Source organism: Adelges cooleyi, unplaced genomic scaffold (assembly GCF_023614345.1).
Source record: "Adelges cooleyi isolate 19-005CV unplaced genomic scaffold, UGA_ACOO_1.1 ACOO_flye_CR_arks_rails_tigmint_CR_PRNA_651, whole genome shotgun sequence".
Lineage (NCBI taxonomy): Eukaryota > Metazoa > Arthropoda > Insecta > Hemiptera > Adelgidae > Adelges > Adelges cooleyi.
In genome coordinates this window covers 12,856,778-12,878,997 of record NW_026096352.1, presented here as the reverse complement: position 1 = coordinate 12,878,997, position 22,220 = coordinate 12,856,778, and the positions used below count along the sequence as shown (strand labels likewise).

The following is a 22,220-nucleotide window of genomic DNA, read 5'->3' as shown; positions in this document are numbered from 1 at the left end:
GTGTTTTAAATTGATGATCACTCAATTTTAGCTGTTTAATTTTCAATAATCACGTAGTCTACGAGTGAGTTCTATTAAATACAAAACAATAGTCAACGTCCAAGCTAATATTTAAAAAAATATATATTAAATACATCTATTATTTCCCAGTTTGCTTTTGTCGTAATCGTTCACCCTGATAACAGCTTGTCGACGATAAATATTTACGGCCGATGTAGGTACTTTGCCTCCGAAGCCCCACTGAATTGAATTTTTTGTCTCCCTAATTTATTATTCTAAGCAATAATAAAGTGATAAAATCATATTATTACAATGTACATAATTTTGAAATTATGATAACGAATGTAGTGGCGTGTTTAAAATATTGTAAGAGAGGGTGTATACAATCAATTATTTATAGCAGATCTAATACTCGAATACGATTACAAATTACATCTACATTCCAACTTTATTTGGAGCAAAATCAAAATATACACATTATATAGGATTTTTTTGTTGATCCCGAATATGGACTCGGAATTCCAACATCTAGCAACTCATTTTTTTTTCAATTTACCTTGAACATTTTAAACAACGTACAAAATAACATAAATAAAAATGTATTTCTAATTTTTTTTTTGCGAAATAAATTTTAGACAATCATTCAAAATTGCAAAATGTGCTGGATAGTTTCTAATAAATATATTATATTCAAACATTATTTTAAAGTAAGTTACATTATAAATCTCTCCAAATTAAACTTATCTACAGCGTAATTTCTTATTGTTTGCCTCCTATAACTTAAAAATTAAACAAATTCCCCATGTTTACTCTCAAGTGTCTATTCACATCTGTGCTCTCTCGTAGACCAGAGTTCAAATGCAAACCTTTTTTCCAAAAACTACTTTATGGAGCCACAGATTTTCCTATCCATCTTGCGGAAATTAAATGCATGTCCGGCCCATTGTATTCTTATACCTTTAATAAATTGTACAATATCTTTCTTGTTTAATAAGTTTTCCAACTGTGCATTCGTTCTCAATTCCCATTGTTGTGTTTCGGTATTAAATACTGGACCATGTATTTTCCTTACAAATCTTCTTAGTTTCTCTTCGTCACCTTTAGTTGTGGACCACGTAGCCAGCCCGTTATATAATAATGAATAAGTGAATAACGTTGGTTATAATTGTTTAGAATACATTTTATTACAGATTTCCATTTAGTTAACTACCGTAGGATTTTTGGTACAATAAAGAATTACAATAATTTGGTGATTACTGAACGGTGGTCATGTAGCATTAAGTGTATAACATGCAAGTTCTAGGGTTTTAAACATGTTAATAGAAGTTATATTAGAAAAGAAAATATCAAGTAATAATCATTTTTTTTTTTTTTGTAAATTTAATATTAAAACAATTTGTAAACTTAATTCTAGAAAAAAATAATTTGAAATGCACGTTGATATGATATGTGAATAATTTAAATAAAATATTTTATAAAGTATACATAACATTTCGATAGGCTGTGAACAAATGTCAGTATTTACTTATTATAATTAATTCAACAAAATTGGTAATTTTAAGTAAGAAATATGGTTTGTTTCCCATTATTATTTTTTGGTAAGAATTTGTTCATAATTATTCTAGTCAGTCCATTCTGTTACGTTACATCCAATATAATTTGTATTTGCCTTAGCTTGATTCAGTACTTTCTTCCAATAACTGTTTGCTAACATGTTCGTTGGATTTCCAATAATAATTAAGAGAGCTTTAGCTCTTGATAAAGAAACATTGATACGTTCCTTTGATCCGACAAAACCAAGACCAAATTTGTCGTCCTTCTCACTTCCAATTTTGGATTTACTTCTGACTATGGATATAATTATAACCATTCTCTCTTGACCTTGGAACATTTCAACAGTGCCAACCTTAGGCAATGTGATTTCTGGATGATACGTTCTTAATAATTCGTTGATCTTCCACACCTATATACAAAAATTAAATTAATTAAAAGTTGAATTAAAACTGTATGATAAAAAAAACTATTTTGCTCATAATAAATCACTTATATATTGAAAAATTAATTTTTTTTTAAAAGCGTGTTTTGAAATTCAAAAATTTACTTGCATAAAACTAATTACTGAGTACTTAATAATTTAAAAGAAGTGATCTGGAATTAGTTCAAACCAATGAATTTTTGACTATCTTTAGTATTCGCTTTAGAAAATTACTGGAGAAACGAGTCAAATAGGCATTAACTCTTAGCCCCGTTTTAAAGTAAATAAAATTATGATATCTATAAAATATTTAATTTAATTTAATTACACTGGTCTGTAAAAAAAATTGTTTAAGCTTTTAAAATTGTTTTTGTTTTTTTTCACCCTTGATATTTTTATCAATTACCTGAGCACTATATGGAGTGATAATACCAATATCTTCTCCCGATATGCCTGCTTTTAGTAATTTGGTAGTATATAACAAGACTTGAAAAGCTTCATGAGGGTTAAACCATGATGGACTAGAGGGCTCCTGAAAATCTTCACCTTTAATTCCATGCACAATAACAGGCCCTTTACAATTAATATTCCAGTGAGCGTTTTCATTTACACTATTAACCATTATTTTTTCTGGTACGTTATCGCTTAATTTCTGTTTCAAACAAGTATATTGATTATTTTTAAAAAATAGTACAAAATAATTTTAAGTAAATATATATTTTTTACTTACATTTGCTGTAAGCAACGAGTCATAAAACAATTTATTAAAAACATCAACAATTTCTGGTAATGAACGATAATTACGAATCAAGTGAGTTATAACTCTAGGATTGTAACCATTATTATGAGGAAAAAGATCTACATCTCTTTTATATGACGGATAATGAATAAAACGGGCTAACATAGATTGTCCTAGACCAGATCTCTTTGCTAATGTTGATAAAACAACAGGTCCCAACTGTTTAGGATCACCAGCCATAATAACTTGTCCATCTCGTAAAGTATCTAAAAATGCTTTAAACCCATAAAATTAAAGAGAGAAATAAAAAAAACAATACCAAAAATGGACACTTACAAATAGGTAATAATATTTCGGGTTCAGTCATTTGACCAGCTTCGTCAACAAATATATGAGTAAATGTTCCACTTGGAATTCCCATCATGTATAGCATCGAAGCTGATCCTGCAGTAGTAATTATTAATTTCAATTTGAGAACATCATTTCTATTAATAGTTTTAACTTCTGAAAAAAGGAGATATAATGTGTAATTATTGTTGTATATTGTAACACATTTAACAATTAATTTACCTGATGAACTATTATAATTGACTGCATTCTCAGTATCAGGCAAAAAACAATATTTTTCTATTTCTTCAGTGTAATTGGAAGTTGAAAAATAATTATAACCAACTAAACGCTTCATTATATTTGTATCAAACAATCCAGTTTCCACGAGTTTAATTAGCAATAAGTCAGCTGCAGAATTTGTTGGAGCACATACCAATAATCTAAAATGATATATAATGGTTAGGTTAGATTATAATACAAAATAAAACATTTTGTTGATGTTACATCTTTAAGTTAAGCATACTTGCTTTTGTGGACTTCTTTGTAAACTTGAATTATAGCTTCTGTTAATGTTATGGTTTTTCCTGTACCAGGTGGTCCGAATATGACATATGGCATTGGTCTGCTTTCGCCTTTCAGTATGTTTATGACAGCACATTTTTGTTCGAGATTTAGTTTTTGGTTAAACCACTTAATTTCCTGAATAACCTTAGGTTGCGGTAACATTTTATTTTTGTTTTGATTATTATCATCGTCGTTTCCTTGCTCATTTTCTTGTTCTTCATCATTTTCACATTTCATTATTATTTTAGGTGGCTGATATTCCATGCTTTCTTTGTAAGGAAATAAAAATTCCTCGCCTAAACTTTTTTTTTTCCATACAGCTTCGATGATTTCATGTTGTCTTCGATATAGTGTTCTTGAAAGGAAAAATGTCACGCTGAAGTCCCAGTTACCACATTTATTATGAAATTCTGGATCAAATTTTAACAATAATGAGTCAGCAGTAACTTTGTGTATAATACCTTCATATCGTCCAATTTCACCTACAAAACCAAAATAAATATATAATCCAAAATTTTCATATATTATGAATGTTTTAAGCATATTTTTTTTTACAAAAAAAAAAAAAAATCAGCACAATTCATAAATATAAAATACATCATCCACTAAGCATAAAATTAAAAATATTTATGATGGAAAAATGGCAAACGAGGAAATCATTTTAATAAACAAAGAAGTTTTAGACAGTAAGAGATGAGGAAACACAGGTTAAAAATTCTAAAAAGATAGCTCAGTGGTCAGAGTAGCCACTTATCTGGGTTTGATTACCTGTTAAGTGTGCAATTGTTTATTGGTTTTTCGCATTTCTAATAGTCAGGAGTAAGATTGTAAGCTGGTGTCCACTGGTGGGAGATTTCTGTAGGCGCACATTTATTATGTTCCTTCTTTAAGGGTCGAAGAGGATAACCAAGTCGAACATTCTAGAGGACTACGTGTGAAATTATGTTGCCTAGTAGATGGAGTGGGCCACAAAAGAACGATCTGATCAGAGAAGTCGGATGGCCGAACGTTAGTAATAGTTTAACAGGTATATGTATATTTTAAATGGTATATTTATGTTGGAATTTTTCAAAATGCTACCAACATTTTTAGTTAGTTTTAGTTGTTAAAAAAAAAGCCTTATATGATTCACTACTTTATATTAACCCGTGCCCGTAAGGTGGTGATGTTTTCCATTTAAATAACAAATTAACAGATTTAATAACTAATCATCTCTGTTGGATGTGGATATAATTTTTTCATTATTTTTATCATAGCAGAGTATATTGGTACATTTCAATTATAGGAATCAATAATTGTGACAACAAGAAAACGATAATTCTACTTACATGTTACGTAAAACAAATTTATGTGAAAAAACTTGAAACTGACCTTTAAAAACTCAATAGTTTCACCCTGTGGATGAATAAAGTGGCCAACTAATTTATAATTGGATTTGTTGTTTAAAGTATGTATCATACATAAGCCACTTCCATTAGCTCTATACTTAAACATTTTTTTTTTGCATCTTTTGAAAATATTTTAAAAGTTTCAATACTCACATATAATTTAAATGGAAAAATTCACAATCTAACTAGCATGGGTAAATATTGAGATGTACCAGTAAAACTTACAGGGCATTTTATTTTTACAAACTAGGATAGTTTGAAACCTTGAGTATTAAATTTTGAAAAAGTACAAAACAAGAGACACCCTTATATTTATAAATATATATTGTTTATGACTTTATTTTAATAACTAGAATAATAATTACTTAATTACCTAATAACTTAGTACAGTTTGGAGGGTCTGTTACTGCAACAAAATCTCCACACACTAATGAAGGTCGTTGTTCTGCGAGATCAGGTATTTTCAATGATAAATATTCACCACATTGTTCAAAATGAATTCTCTCCTTTGCATACTTTTGTAGTGCTATAGTAATCTAAAATGAAATAAATAATTAAAAAATAATTTGTAAGTGATTATATAAATAAAAAAATTCAATATACTTCAATTTCTTCCATGAATAAAAGTATGTGAAATTTTTGTTTATAATTTTGGTAGCACAGCGACTCAAAAGCAGCAGGATATAGGTCCTGCACTTTCTCTTTGATTTCGTGTATTTGGCTAAAAAAATAATTTTATAACTTTGAATTAGACGTGTGCAAAATAATGGACGAGCCTATGTTGATTTTAAAAGTTTTAACTTATTATTTTTATTGAACTACATGATTCATGTCTAAAATTATTATTAACTGAAACATATTAAGTTTACTTTATATAAGGCAGCACGTATTTTTTACGTCTTAGAGTTTTAATTTTTTTGTTTTATAATACTGTAATCAACAATATAATAAATATAGTTGTCTCACACCTTTTGACATAGCAAACTATAAATTTACTCTATTTATAGTCTAGTGTAGTTCCCCTTTCTTTGTTGATAAAACAGGGGGGGTTGGCTAATCTACAGATTTTCGAAAAATAAATTGGCTTTCCTCCTATTCAGCTCTAGATCAATGATAAAAAAAAATGTATAAATATCATTATTTATTATCTTACAAATTAGACTTTCCATCATCTGTCCAAAAACATTTCATCAATTCAGGACTGATGTTCCATTGCCCAATTTTAACTCTATTAAATTGTGATTTTTTCCCTGGACGAATCCCTGGAACGAATGTCTCATTTTGAATGTCAAGTAAAGCCCTGAATTAAAATAAAATATGTTAACTATTTACAGTTTTAAAAAGGCAATTGTACATACTTCATATCAACTTGGTGTCTTGTAAAACCTTTGGTATCTAATGGAATAATTATTCTTGAGTCCACTACTTCGATTTGTATGCCTACTTTATATATAATGTCTTTAAAAACAAATTCTACTTTTTCTGTTGATCTTCCTAGAAATCTGGATAAGAGTTAAAATGTAGATATATACATGTTAATATGTACTATTTAAGTAGAGGAAATAATTAAAAAGAGTAGAGTGATATTTCCTGACTCTGTCCATCTAGAATAGTGAATATTTAGACATATTTTTGTTCCAATGTCAAACTAATTCATACTGGTCATAGATCAGTATAAAAAAGAATCTGAAAACAGATTTGATTTTCTCAAAATCTTTACTAGGGGATAACTTTTCTACTTTTTAAAATTTTTTATTTTAAATTGTCCGCTCTTCAACTAAAAAATAAATATGTTAATAAAATATACACTAAGATAAAGAAAAATTGGAAAATTGTTCTTCTGAATAACTGAAGGTTTCATATTTCTTATTATCAATTCATATGTACAAAACGAAAATTTATTTAAACATCATACTGCGCTTTAGATGGGTAGAGACATGTAATATCACTGTCCAATCTTCTTTAATGCATTTGATCATTTTTTTCTTCAAGCACAACAGTCATACTCATTACTTATATTTTATTATAAATGCTGAATAACTTTTTAAAAAATTAATACTTTAATTATAACAGTATTATATTAGGTATAGAGTTGAATATATTTCTGTATGTACATACTTTATGAAACACTATTCTGACAATTGTTTAACAATAATTCAAAGAGTAAGTATAGTTTTTGTAAATTTGATTTTATAGCAATTTTGTACGTAAAAAACTACATTAATAAAAAATATAATTAGAAAACATAACTTTTTGTAAGTATTTTTTTTAGTAATTAGTAAAATATTATGAGTTTTGGTTTTTCTATTTTTTAGATATAAAACATAATTTAAAAAAAAATAGATAATAAAAGTAATCCAAGTTTATGATCTCATCTTGCACAATCCCAACTCACTTATGAATTTAAATAGTTTAAAAAATATGTAGTACTATACTAATATATGTAAGTAGCAATATAATAGAACTTACTTTCCTTCCAAGTTTATTTCAAAAATATATTGAGATTGAACATCAAGAATAATTGGTAACTTGGGTTTAGTAACAATTGATAACTGAGATTTGCTTCCAACTGTTGTGTAATAGTCAAGCACTTCTTGCTTTTCAACGTAACTGTTATTTCTAAATAATATCTAAGAAACTTGGTTATAATTTGATTAATTTTGTAAGATATCAAAACCAACCTGTACTGTTGATACTTGTTCAAAACCAATGATTTTTGGCATTTCCCCAATCACCTCAATTGTTACATTAGAATTTTCTTCTTCATCATCATTATTATTATTATTGTCTGTGTCATCATTTTCAACAGGAGGTTCTTCAGACTCTACATGAACTGATTTGTGAGCAGCCAGTCTAAAAGTAAAAATAAGATTATATAATTGTTTTTTTAAGTAAAATAAAGGTTATTACTTAACCTATTTGCTTGATTGTGGGATCCATTTTTCGATAAAACACAGCTAGCAACTTTCCATTCATCGTTTGAATTTTTTTTTCTATACATTGATACTCTGACATGGTTATTAACTTCAATATATGGGAAATTACGGATTTCTCTATCAGTTTTAGGCTGGTAATGATATATGTCATTGATTAAACATTTGTCAGTGTCCAATAGTTTTGTTACAATACCATTGACATATTTGATTTCTAATGTCGGATCCAAAATACAAGAAATCTAAACAAATATACAAAGGAGATTACATCTAGTTTGTTCTAGAAAATTATAGTAAAAACATGATGTAAATAAACCTTTGTAAAAACAATACTAACCCAAAAGTCGTTTTCCGATGATACGTCTTTTTCAAAAAATATATTGGACGGAAGCTCAACTATATCCGGTTTTCCTGTAATCCAGTTCCAGATTGCCCTTAAAAAATCCATAGTGATTTTAGGACAGTAAGGATCAGTATACAAAAGAATTAGAAACAAAACTGAATGTTAACAACAAATATTTAAACTCACAAAAAGCAATAAAAAAGTATTGTATAAGTAATAAGTACTTATTTAATATAGTATTACAACTACTTATTAGTCATACTACTGTAGACGATATAAAAAATAACGGACATTTACTCATCACATATATGGTGCCCGGTGCCGGTGGATAGGTTCGAACAACATCATGACTCAGCGCTGCAGCTGTCTGGTGTTCTTCAATGTCATTGGCCAGTATTTTATTGATTGTTTCGTTTGTAGGGGAAAAACAGCAGCTGTTAACCTAGAAACCTAAGGGACAATGACTAAGGGTAATTGATGTATACAGTGTACCGGCCACTATCGTCATTCCCTTTGAGTTGAGTGCGTGCATAGGTACTACCAACCTCGGTCGATAGAAATTATTAGGTACTCTATGATAGATTATAGAAATGGAAAATGCTTTTGTACTGGAGTAAAAAGTTAAAACGGCAACGAAGCCTCATCATATGGATAGCCGGGAAATGACCGTGGTTATTTACTTCGTAGGTTAGATAACCGCGGTAACAACGAATAGCCAATCGATTTTTCATTTATATTACCAATGTCTCTGAAGCGGGCAGTGGAATTTCGTTTTCATTAGAACGTCGAGCAAGTCAAGGCGCGTATAAGGATGTATTCCAAGTTATTTTGGACGCAAAATAATCTATAAAAAGAAAGAGCGCTAGTGAAGCTATTATTATCTACAATCTAGGAATTCGGGTTTGTATCAAAATGTATTATTATACCAACCATGTATACACTATAGTCTATACATATATATATATATATATATATGTAGAATGTTTTGTTACAAACATGGTTTTATTATGTGATTATTTACATTTTGTTTAACATTACATTTATGTATCAATTATTTTACAGAATTTTCAATAAATATTAAGAAGCAACAATATATTTTTTTTTTAATTCAACTATTAAAAATGAGCAAAAGAGGCTCAACGAGTAAAAAAACAAGCAAAGCACAAGCCAAGGCACAAACCAAGTCACCAACCAAGTCACCAACCAAGACACCAACCAAGAAACCAACCAAGACACCAACCAAGTCACCAACCAAGACACCAACCAAGACACCAACCAAGACACCAACCAAGTCACCAACCAAGACACCAACCAAGTCACCGACCAAGAAACAAAACAAAGCACCACCCAAGGCAGAACCAAAGGTAAATTACAACCCTAACTATATTAGTTTCGGTTTGTGATTAGTAATTCAAAGTTATAGGTATACTACTACACTACCTTTTACCCATATTATATAGTTAAATGCCTTATCTCAATTTCAGAGGGGATGGCTAGATATACTCAAAAAATCAAGTTTGAATTAGTAAATATATTAAATTAGTCATAATCAATAAATCTTACATAAGGTTTAGGCTTTAAATACAGTTTTAAGTGATTTAATATGTCTAATCCCCTAAGATTGCTTTAATGGTTAAGACATGCCGCTATTTTTTAAATAAATTCTGGATGCATATTTTACTTAAAATTAAATAAATACACTAATATTTTGAAAAACTTATTCTAAAACAACCTCAATATTTACAATTGATTATTACATTAATAACCTTAAACAATATTTTATTCGTCAAATACCTAATATACTACACTTTTTTTAAAAAACTATTAAAGTTATACAGTTACTTGATTTATATATTTTAAAGATTTTCATATTTTGTTTATTAATGGTAAAAATATTTTCAAAATTAACTATCAAATCAATAAATTTATGTATTTATTATTTAATATAACTATTGTTAAAGAGTAAAATGTATTTATAAATACACAAGTCTTTACTAAAAATATCATATAGTTAAATTAAAATATATAAATATATGTTTTATTGATGAATACTTAAATAAAAAATCATAAGGCATCATGATATGAGTTATTCAGAATAGAAGTTGAGTTTAAAATGGAAAAGGCCTTTATACCATACCGTGTTGTCCTTTGTCCAAACAATGAGAAATACTACAGTATTGTTTTGTTTCTCAAGCAGAATCAATGAAGTCAGGGACTTGATAAGTAATTGATAAGTCATAGCACATTTTGATCTAAAACCAAACTGGAAGTTTGGGATGTTATTGTTTGCATTTGAAATTGCTAATAGGTAATGCAAGAACTATTTTTCTAATATTTTCTACAAAACAGGAAGAATGCTAATTGCTCTATATGATGAAGGATTTTAAACCTAAAAAAAAAATAATAACTTTTATATTTTTATGCTTTAATAGGAAAATGTTCCAGTCTTTATAGATAAATGGCCTGAAATTCAACCAGTTGTACTAAAGCTTTTAAAAAAAGAACCTATAACACACAATGAATGGCAAGATTTGTTTTTTAACGTTTTTATATTATGTTCGTGGGATACTAAATCACCACTTAAGATGAGACGAGCTTTGAAATGGGAAATAGTGGAGTTACTTAGAGAAGTGCACGAAGTAAGACAAAGTATTTTTCAATATACAATGAACATTAAACTTAATACTTGTGTCCAAGGCAGTCCCTAGGGCAGCGCAAACTGCCCAGTTTAAGCTCAACATCCTTAATCTAAGCTCTGTTCTATTATAAAAACATAATATTTTCCTAACCAAAGTGCCTTGATGACAGTCAAAAACCTAAAATAGGATAATTAGTTTTTTATTAAATAATTAGGGTATGCTGTAAAAAAATAACTTATATTATTATAACTTGTTTTATTGGTAGTTTGGTGGAATGAGTGAAAATATCTAACTTAAGTATTTGAAAATTTAAAAAAACAATTCATAAATTTAATTAAAAATTATTTGAATTTACTTTTAATTTTTTTTAACCACTCAAAAAATGATATAACTTTTGATAAATGCTTAGGTTCATTATTATTATTTTATTTGTTTATTGTGGCAATCCTCAGCTATAAATAACTACAATTGTCCTGTTAAATTTTGCAGATTATAAAAATTACAATTTTGTTTGTATGCACTGGATGTTTGAGCCTCGTCGCTAATTTTGTCATGGCTCACTAGCTGTAGGGACGGCCTTGCTTGTATTCTATTTTCATATTTCAGGGGACGTCACACCACCGATTATTTAAAAACGCCCATGTCAAAATCTAGATAATCTTGATTTATTTAAATATATAATATATATGTACTTTTATGCTAAAACACTTAATGCATATTTAACTGCGGAGATCTCAGTGATATTTTTACTTGATGTGGCTCTTTTAAAGTTACCTAACTATTAACTAATTTTTAATTTTATTTATTATTAGCGAGTAGTAGTTCACCAAGAAGGTTATGCTTTACTTAAAGCATATATAACAGAATGGAAATCATTTTATGCTCAATGCAGTTACCTTCCAGCTCCTTTTCTGCATTTAGAATATGCATTATCTGGATTGATTGCTGCGGGTAGAAGTGAACCTATGAGGAACTCGGTTATTTTTAAGGTATAATTTATAGAATAATTTGTTTTGTTAATATTAATAATATTCTGCTTAATAATAGTGGCAGATCAGCCAGAGAACTTTAGAAGCCCTAAAGTTTTGTACATATTGGAAGCTCTCAACACAAAAATGCCTTGAAAATAATAGGTGGTTTTTAGCTTCTAATTCCATGTTCCTTTTCTATAAAATTGCAATATCCTCATAAAAAAAATATATATTTATATTTAGGCAAACCTAATTTTTTATATAATAAACATTATGATACATATAGTGAAATATATTTCATAATGATAATAATAATACAAATTTACTCGGTTGTATGTTTACAGTAAAAGTCAACTATAGTTAGATAGGTATATCATTTATTTATCAATGTCAGCAGAAATTGGATCGAATGCAGTGTAATATCAGTTTTCAATTACAATTATATTCTCACTTTTCGCAGTATGCCATAATATTATCTTATAAACTTAATGTAGATACTAGATATTCATATCATGACCACATTTAAAGTGAGTGTTTTTATTTTTTATGCTTTAGAAGCTAAGCTGATTAGCGGGTTCCATTAATGTTACGGTTAGGTGGTGGTTTTAGGTTTGGAAAAATTTATTATTGGAATACTTGGTGTTGGTTACATTGCTAAAAACTCGGTTGATCTAATTAAGTTGTCCTACTAGTAATACTGAACGCTGTAATATTAACTATATTGACAACAACACATGAAAACTATGGCTGACCACAGCGCCACACTGCATGCCCACAGTACTTTTTTTTTAATAATAATAAATAAACTTGTGTTTAATTATAAATGCATACCTTACTATTGTCTATCGCTTCTGATTGGCGTCATGTCTCTTGGGGACTTAAGAAAAGTCGATGCACCATTACGTCTCAAAGGAACCTTAATTTCTTAAAAAAAAAATATATATTTAACAATACTTAACATGAATGTTGAAGTGATATTTTTATTATGTTATTTAAAAATAGATGTTGTTGGATAGCTGGAGTCAAACTATATTTAATGATATAAAGCAAAAACTTCATGATTCGGCTATGGACCTTCTTTATCGAGAGCGAAATGGTGAAGCCTTTGACTCTCAACTTTTCATTGATTTAAAAAACTCATATGGCAAGTTTTAATTTGTTACCTATTAATATGTTATAAACTTAACAAGTTATAAATATATTAATAACATTTTTTTTTTCAGTTAATCTTTCCACTGATCCTAATAATAAACTTAATATATACCGTAAACATTTTGAAAAAGCTTATATGATTTCAACCGAAGCATTTTATAAAGTTAAAGCTCCCGAGTATTTAGAACTTCATGGTGCTCACGATTATATTAAGTATGCTTGTGCTAAAATTCGGGAAGAAGAAGTCAGAGCTCAAAAATATTTAGAATCAAGCACTGGGTTTTCTCATAAGGTTTGTTAATTTATTTTTATTTTTAAGCATTATAAAACATTTAATGTTTTGTTTATATTTATTTTCGAAACAATTTTTCTTTAGATAACAGACTGTTGTGTTACTGTTCTGGTTTCAACATTTCAGCATACTATTTTAGCAGAATGCACAAACTTGATTAAAAAAAATGATACTGAAAGTAAGTATAAAATATAAAAACGTTTAAACACCTTTTAATATTCATATTATTTAATTCAGTGTTGAAACATTTATTTAAACTTGTGGAACACCTACCCGATTGTAATGAAATAATACTAGAAGAGTTAGAGGAACATATTACCAGTGAAGGTCTTGCTTATATGGTGTCATCAGCTAACATAATAACTCAGGTAAGTTATATTTGCCATAAAAAAAGTCAGTGAGTATAGTAGTAGTAAGTTAAAAGTGTGATCGGGATCACTACAGGTTTCAGATTTGGAGGTACTGCTTAAGTGTTAGCCAAAAAATAAAATATATTTTCTTTGTTACAGGATTCAGAAAAATATGTTGAACAACTGCTATTTCTATACCGTAAATCGAGTAATTTAATTAAAACCGCATTTAATGATGACCCTAGATATCTTACTGCGAGAGACAAAGCTTATGAACAATTGGTCAATGATATTACAGTATTTCGTTTAGAGCTCCCTGTAAAACAGGCAAGTCTAATAATAATATATTTTTCTTAATGGGCGAATTGCATTATTCAGTTTTTTAAATATAAAATACATTAAAAAAGCAATCGAGGTATGTAGTATATAATACAATAATTAATAAGTACAGTACAATAAATCAAAATAGTTTATCCCAACTATTTTGCGTCAGCCACCCTTATCCGTTTTGGATACCTATTAATGCAATCTTTTGAATTATCATTTATCATGGACCTCCCAAAAACATTAACAAAACTAATTCTTTAAATTTTAGACACCCAAGATAAATGTGATAATTGTTTGTAAACAGTATATTAAATGGACATCCATTACGAAATAATTTTTAAAAAATAGTTATCATTTACAATAATTGTCTAAGTCCTAATAAAGGAAATAATACCATCTGTAACTTTTTTCGTGCAACAGCATTCTATATTTCTTATGTATACATATAATATTTGTTCACATATTGCCAGTCTCTTACAATGTGTATTATTTATTGTAAAAAAATGTTACAAAAAGGACAACATATAATTTTTGTTTATTTAAATTTATAACACTTTTTACTAGAGTAGACTTCAGGTGTTCAATATCAGCCGGAATCAAAGTGTCCAGAAATGTTAGCAAATTACTGTGATATGTTACTGAGAAAAACGTCTTTAAGTAAACGGTTAACTTCTGATGAAATTGAAGCTAAATTAAAAGATATAGTATGTATATAATTTAGTAAAATTAATAATATACTATACAATAATATAGTATAACATTATTTATAATGTTATATAACATTATAATATAAATTTATTATAAAATATTGTTTATTTTTAGTTGCTTATATTAAAATATATACAGAACAAAGATGTATTTATGAAAATTCATAAAGCACATTTAACAAGAAGATTGATATTAGATATTAGTGCTGATTCAGAAAAAGAAGAAAATATGGTTAATTGGTATTGTTATACACACTGTATATATTAAAATTGTATTTATACATATTAATACTTTTAAATTTTAGGCTTCGGGAGATTGGAATGCCGGCTGATTATATAAATAAACTAGCAAGAATGTTTCAAGACATAAAAGTCAGTGAAGATTTAAATCAGGAGTTTAAAGAATCCTGTAGCAATCTCAAGGGTAAAATTGCAGGTACAATATTTTTACTGTAAAATAAAACAAGATACTTTTTAATAGTGCACTTATTACTGTGTTAGTATTAACCTTACATGAAGTTTATAATTATATTTGTAGTAAAGAAAAGTAATTATTTTATAATTATTTATTATTTATTAGTTACATCATTATTTCCACAGCAGAACTCCACGAACAACTGTTTCTTTTTATGGGACGAGAGCAGTAAAAATTGTCATTTGTCATTAAAGAGCAAATATTTTAGTAGAAACTGTGATTACTGTAATTAGTGTTAAAATCAAATTAACCAACAAATATCACAATTAGACCTTCAAATATTATTGTTTCAATGTTAAAATTGAATAACAAATCTCCTTAGAGCAGTGATATCTTCAAAAAAAATGTTTAAAACTTCTGGAGTATAATTAATAGTAACAATATGTAATTAATACAATATAATTCAAGTCCTTCTCTTTCTAACACAAATTCTATTTAGTTCATTGAAATCTAATTAAAACTTTAATACTTATTTATGAATAAATACTAAGAGTAATTAATTATATAATAACAAAAGATACGGGGTACCCCTATTTGATTTTTTTACATTTTATCTTTATTTTTTAAAGGTTCATTAAATATTAAAATACTTAATGCTGGAGCATGGTCACGAGGAAGTGAACGTGTGACAGTCTCACTGCCAGTAGAATTAGAAGATTATATACCAGAAGTAGAAGAGTTTTATCGAAAGAAACATACGGGGCGTAAACTTCAATGGTACCATCATATGTCAAACGGAACGGTAAGGGTTGCATAAATAAAAATACCTATACTTTGTCCCACGTAAGAAAGACAGTTTGACATGACATAATCTGGTCTGTCTCGTGATCCCGCAGCCTAGTTCTATTGATATCAGTATTAATTAATAAATAGGCACGTAGAAGAAGTTTGAGGGCAGTGTTAAATGCCTCAATCGATATGTGCAAAACTCTGGCTTTCTTACGTGGGACAGAGTACATAATATCATTTTTTTTTTTTTTTTTATATATAATAAATCTTTTTAGATAACATTTAATAATGAAATTGGCCAATTTGATATTGATGTCACAACATTTCAAATGGCTGTGTTATTTTCATGGAACCAAAGACCAAAGGGCCATATTACCTATGAAAATCTCAAGCTTGCTACAGAACTGCCTGACCCAGATCTTCGAAGAACTTTATGGGTATTACATAATTCATTAAAAACTAATATAATTTATTTTGTAAAATGGCTATTCATTAATGTGCTTCATTATTATTTTGTTCATGTAAATTTAATATTTCAATCTAATTTATCTTGTTTTAGTCTTTAGTAGCTTTCCCAAAGTTGAAAAAACAAGTCGTAATGGTATCACCAGACGCATCGTCTCCAAATGACTTTAGCGACAGTACAACCTTTTGGATAAATGAACAGTTTTCAATAGTGTAATTAAAATTAAAAACCAAAAATTGTATTTTGTATTACACAAATAATACATTAATGTTTTTTTTTTTAGGAAAAATGGTAAGATCCAAAAAAGAGGAAAACTAAGTATGATTGGTAGATTACAGCTATCAACTGAGCGCAGTAAAGAAGAAGACAGCGAGAGTATTGTTCAACTTAGGATATTTAGAATTCAAGTAATAATTGTAGTATTAGAATGCTAATTGTGTTGAAAAATTATACAACTAATTTTACATTTCATTCTTTCATATTTACAGGAAGCAATAATTAAAATCTTAAAAATGCGCAAAGAAATCTCAAATTGGAACCTTCAAACCGAATTAGTGCTTATGTTGAAAAATATGTTTATACCAAATAAAAAGATGATTAAAGAACAAATTGAATGGCTAATTGAACAAAAATACATTAAACGTAATGAAGACAATATAAATACTTTTGTATACATTTCATAAATTTCTACTTTGCTGACAGTTGCGTTTTAATGAGTAAGTCGTTAACAAAAAATAAATATAAATTTGCCATATTTCTTAGTATTGATGCCAACTGAACGTAATGCATTATTATAAATGTTTTTTTTATTAAAATACTTGTTAAGAGGACACTGCACTACATTAGTATAACACAAATAACATAACAAGAGAAAAATACCAGTATTGGTATTTTATATTTGTTTCCAACTTTTACAATATAGTCGTTTTTTTGCACAAATATATGTCTCAAACGTGATGCATTTATCTGATTAACGATCAAGACTCGAGTACATTTATACTAAATTTAATATCAAGATTGTGCCTATAGTCACACTTGAATTATTTTTGATATAACATATGTAAGCAATGATATAAACCTAAGCAAAATAGTAAAATTAAATGTCCTATAATAATTAAGATTCAAATCTGTAATTATAAAAAAACACTCATGTCAAAATTTTAATAAAAAAAAAGTGCTTATTTTGAAACAAACACTGGGGAAAATTTGTGTGGGTCCTCTATAGTCTTAAGTATAATTTACGTAAATTACTGACTTTTTTTTTTTAGTGTGAATAATATATTGTATTTTTTGCCTTAATATACTACATTAATCAAGTATTAAAGATGTAAAAGTGGCGCCCTGTTGAAAGTGTAACATATTTTGAACTTGTATTAATTTGTCAGATAATAAATGTTGAAGGATAACGAGTATTCTAGTACTCGTACTACTAGTAAATTAAACTATACTTTAAATTTACTTACTAGTACAACTGGCGATTACACAACAAAAAAGGGCTTTTGTATAATTATTACATAATTTTGATTACTAAATCTGTTATGGAGTAAAATTATTGTAAATATTATTATTGTAATTAAAAGCTATCTTGAAAAAAAGTTTCTCTTTAAGAATCATTTACTTTTATTTTTTAAGAATGTAATATATAAACTATTATAATTATTATCGTCTTTTTTAATAATATATTGCAACACTCATTTCTTAATAAATAATATAATCTGTTTGTATATGTGATGTATAAATAAAAGGACCTGTTATTGACGTAGTTGATTTGAGAAAAACGGCAATCCATTCGCCAAGTTCAACAACTTGTCATTTTTTTAACTACAGAGAAGTGTACCAGGTCTCAAATTGTTCAAAACCAGTCTTGATTCAGAAAAAAGTACTAACTTAATTTTGAAAAATTCCGATTAAAGAAATTTGCATCACAAACATTGATGATAGCATAACGAATAGTACCTATTCATTAAAAATCGACAAATATTGTAAGTGTATGAAAAATTCATTAGGTATCCCTCAATGTGATTAACAATAACAATTTGTTTTTTCAAATTATTAAAATTATTACTTTTAAATACCTTACATTAAAAAAATCACAATATCATTTATGAATATTCAGTCAAATCTTATAACGTAAAAAAAATAATTTAACAAATCATTATAATTTTTTAAACACTTAATATGTTAAGTAGGTTAATTGTAAGAAAATTTTTTTTTTTTTTGATCAATTAAAGAAAATTTTTTAAAAAAAAAATTCTAAGAAAAAAGATGGGCGTTTATCAAAAGTACACATTTTATTTACCGCAATAAAACAATAAATACATACTGGAACATAATATAAACAAAAATGTAGTACCCACCTAAATATTTATTATTATGGCACTGTATCTTTTTGCGTACAACAATGAAAATAAAAAATTAAGGGAGTGTATTTTTTTGGATACAATCAATAATTCTGGTATGTGCAAATAAATATAAAAGCGGTTGGCTTGGTTTTAATATGGATAAAATATTTAGATGTACCTGATTACAATCCATTAGCTTTTTTCAGTATATCATAGTTTCAATTTATAAACCAAACCCCAAAATAGATTTATAAATTCACCTTGTTTAATTCGTAATTCGTATTGCTATAAATTAGATAGTAATTCGTTATATGAAAATCTTAAATCAGTCGAGAGAAAAATAATAATGATATGAAAATGAATGCTGATAGGTAAGTGATAACATGGTTTTAGATACCTACGGCGCGAAAATCTGTACATTTTTAACAATAGCCATATTGATAACTCCACAGAGATTAAAGAATAAAAAATATAAAAATTCCATAATATTACATCTTTAATATTTTCACTGGAATGACTTTTCTAATACTGTGTAATGTGTATCTTTAAAGATACTTTTGCCAGTTTGCCGAGTTAAACCAAGTCAACGGTTAATAGCAAGCTACACAAATGTAGTTTTTCAATTTAAAACCTAGGTATAGCATTCTGTTCACAGCTTTACATTAGTGGTCCTTATATTTTTTAGAAAATTGAAGTCGACGCCCTATATAAAGGCTTCAAGTTGTGAAAACATATTCTTGCTTGAATTTTCATCTTTCTCCCTTCGTCTCCCTATTTCAACGAGAGGTTTTACTTAAGAGTTAGCCACGAACGGCATTAAATATCTTGCCAGCGGACAAGCAAATAAGTCCTAACAATATTTCAAAATATTCGTTTAAAAATCTATAGCTAAATGTTAAAATCAACTTATTAATTTTTTTATGATAACTACTTATAAATAAGCTGAAGCAAGTTCTTAGTTCTGTCAATTGATGTATGCTTCCAATTTTAAGTTAAGATAAGTTAAGGACGTTGCAACTCGGTCTGCGCGAACTCATATCACAAAAATGTTCTTTTTTTCCCGAAACTGTAAGTAGGTGCCTGACAATCATCAAAAAAAAAAATAATATTAGAAATATTACACACATAAATATCTATAATACACTGTAAATTGTAGGGTTAAACAAACTAAAGGGATTCGATACCGGCTGTTTTTTTCAGTCAAAACATATCATTTTTTGTCCATCGCACAGGCCGAACCAGTGATCCGATTAGTAATATGAAAAAGATTTGAATTCGTTATGAAGTTAACTTGAAATCCTACGAGGCACTTTTTTCAATTTTTAATATCAACCCTTTACAAATTTGATTTTAAAATTTGAAATTGTATAAAATGTTCATAGTAAGAAAAAGATATCAAAAAAGTACCTCTTAGGATCCCAAGTAAACTTCATAACGATTTCAAATGTGTTTTCAGATTACTAATCGGATCACTGATTCAGCCTGTGCGATGGACAAAAAATGTACTATTTTATTTACTAAAATGGCCTTTACTTATAGACAAAATGATTTAAATTAAAAATAATACCACGATGCTTATACAAATTAACCTATAAATTAATTGACATGGTCGAAATTTATTAAAACCACTTTTTTATTAAATATTGCCTACACAAAACTCCTTAAAAATGGTCGGTATCGAATCCCCTTAAGAGGGCGTCGCACCTGTGATTTTCAGTAGTAAAAATATGTTTAGACCAACTGAAAATAACTCGCTTAACTTTATTTTTAGAGTAAAAGCACCCACTATAAAATTAAAGAGAACAATATTCCAGAGGGCAAGACGGTGCGTTTTTTTAAAAAATATCATTTTTTGAAAAGTTACAGTCATTTAAAAATGTTAAAATAGTCGTTATTTCTAAACTATGTATTGAACGTTATACTTGGAATAATGAAAAAAATCGCACCGCCTTGACCTCCGGAATATTGTTTTCATTTAATTTTATAATGGGTGCTTTTACTCTAAAACCAAAATTAAGCGAGTTATTTTCAGTCTGCTTAAACATGTTTTTACTACTGAAAATCACCGGTGCGACGCCCTCTTAACCCAGAACGGTTTCTAACCTATCAAGATTATATTTACATATTTTACAGCCAAATATGTTAGAAAAATAACTCAAGTAAAATGTCAAAAAACGTCGAAAATTGCGTGTTCTTACGTCAACCGGTTTTTAGTAATGAAACAATACAAAATTCATTAATAATTATTGTTAATTTGGCTTCCTATAAATTTTGTTTTTATTATTAGTAAAAGTATGGGCAGATAGCCCAATGGTAAACGTAAAACGATTACAATGATATACCTACAGTGAAACTCATAATTTACAAAATAGAGTATAAATAAGTACATACAGAAACAATATTAATAATATTGGAAGGAGGGTTGAATATTGACAATCAGCATCAGTATTAAGGGCTGATAGCGGCATAAAAGTAGTGTATATAGGTAAAAATAATGAATAATATTTGCGTGAAAAGTAAGAAGGGACTTTAAAATTGGTGTGATTAAGAATAGACGGCGAATATATTTTACCTGAGAGTAACTTGCCAAGGAAACCTATATTGGCTTAAACTCTTCAGTCAGCTAGTGAGCACAATTTTAAAGAAGTAAGAAAAGGAGAATAATCATGCTTATCGCAGGAGAAAATGAAATCTTTAGAGAGACCGTTAGGACCAATAGACTTAATATTACGTAACGGGGACAAAATATAACGCTTAGCATCACCAATGTCAAAATTACAACTATTGAGCGTCATAAATTAAATGGGTGGAAATACAGCTGTATTTGTATAAACTGACATGTTATCATACCTAGATAGAATTAAAGTGTTTAGGGAAAAATTAACTGTATCAAAAATTATTTTTCTTAAAAACTAAAAAAAATTATTACTATCTGAAATTGTAAGGTGTAAAGGATTCTTTAAAAAAAAATTAATGAGTTAATGCTGTATTCTGTAGTAGTCTGATAAAAATTAGCAATCAATAAAGAATCGGTCTATATAGGGTACTACCTTAAGGCTTTAAGTCTTATGTAATAAATATTATAATAATTAAACAAACAATTCTAGCTTTTTACTATGTTTTTTGTGAAAAATCGCCCACACTGAACGCCGTTTTTATCGACTAAAACGGATAATTAAAATAATCTCTGCTTCAAAGATAAAAACGAGTCATGCGTTTGTTTAACTTTAACATGAATAATAATAACAATAAATTGTTGCATAATTAAATTTTTAATAATAAAAAGAAATTTAGACGTTATCATAGCGGTCAACTATTGCCTATATAATAATATATTTGTTTTCCATCCTTGAACTGCGCTAAACCTAAAGATAATAATATTGCCTATTGGTTCATTTACCCGTGGTTTAATTACATTCATTCACCATAAAAATTACGTTATTTCAATGTGGCAATATTATAATAATTATTATAAATTTATTATAATTAATATTTTAT

The 22,220-nt window shown here is 27.9% G+C and overlaps 2 protein-coding genes across 9 annotated transcripts; one reads left to right on the top strand and one right to left on the bottom strand.

The window, feature by feature from the left end:
* The first annotated feature begins 457 nt into the window (after positions 1-457).
* LOC126844899 (cullin-5-like) lies at positions 458-17,871 on the top strand. Of its 4 annotated transcripts, XM_050583378.1 has the most exons (20): positions 458-707; positions 4,500-4,635; positions 8,960-9,172; positions 9,335-9,636; positions 10,705-10,911; positions 11,724-11,900; positions 12,885-13,026; positions 13,106-13,326; positions 13,411-13,504; positions 13,564-13,694; positions 13,836-14,003; positions 14,573-14,707; positions 14,826-14,950; positions 15,016-15,146; positions 15,755-15,927; positions 16,190-16,351; positions 16,474-16,592; positions 16,664-16,787; positions 16,869-17,096; positions 17,207-17,871. In XM_050583378.1, exons 4-19 carry the CDS (start codon positions 9,394-9,396, stop codon positions 17,061-17,063), a joined length of 2,547 nt encoding a protein of 848 aa, XP_050439335.1. In that variant the 5' UTR covers positions 458-707; positions 4,500-4,635; positions 8,960-9,172; positions 9,335-9,393; the 3' UTR covers positions 17,064-17,096; positions 17,207-17,871. The 4 variants fall into 4 exon arrangements, with proteins under 4 accessions (XP_050439335.1, XP_050439334.1, XP_050439336.1 ...); XM_050583377.1 differs by having other exon boundaries at positions 16,869-17,871; XM_050583379.1 differs by lacking the exons at positions 458-707; positions 4,500-4,635; positions 8,960-9,172; positions 9,335-9,636 and adding an exon at positions 10,501-10,580 and having other exon boundaries at positions 16,869-17,871.
* On the bottom strand, positions 1,222-19,030 carry LOC126844898 (probable RNA helicase armi). 5 transcript variants are annotated; one of them, XM_050583372.1, is made up of 17 exons: positions 18,901-19,030; positions 12,714-12,806; positions 8,765-9,116; positions 8,267-8,714; positions 7,912-8,171; positions 7,678-7,849; positions 7,466-7,626; positions 6,355-6,498; positions 6,150-6,296; positions 5,600-5,717; positions 5,370-5,532; positions 3,568-4,090; positions 3,285-3,484; positions 3,051-3,218; positions 2,706-2,989; positions 2,382-2,627; positions 1,222-1,963 (listed from the first exon to the last, which is right to left on the bottom strand). In XM_050583372.1, exons 4-17 carry the CDS (start codon positions 8,375-8,377, stop codon positions 1,622-1,624), a joined length of 3,039 nt encoding a protein of 1,012 aa, XP_050439329.1. In that variant the 5' UTR covers positions 8,378-8,714; positions 8,765-9,116; positions 12,714-12,806; positions 18,901-19,030; the 3' UTR covers positions 1,222-1,621. The 5 variants fall into 5 exon arrangements, with proteins under 5 accessions (XP_050439329.1, XP_050439328.1, XP_050439330.1 ...); XM_050583371.1 differs by having other exon boundaries at positions 8,267-9,116; XM_050583373.1 differs by lacking the exon at positions 8,765-9,116 and having other exon boundaries at positions 8,267-8,722.
* Between the last annotated feature and the right edge of the window lie 3,190 nt (positions 19,031-22,220).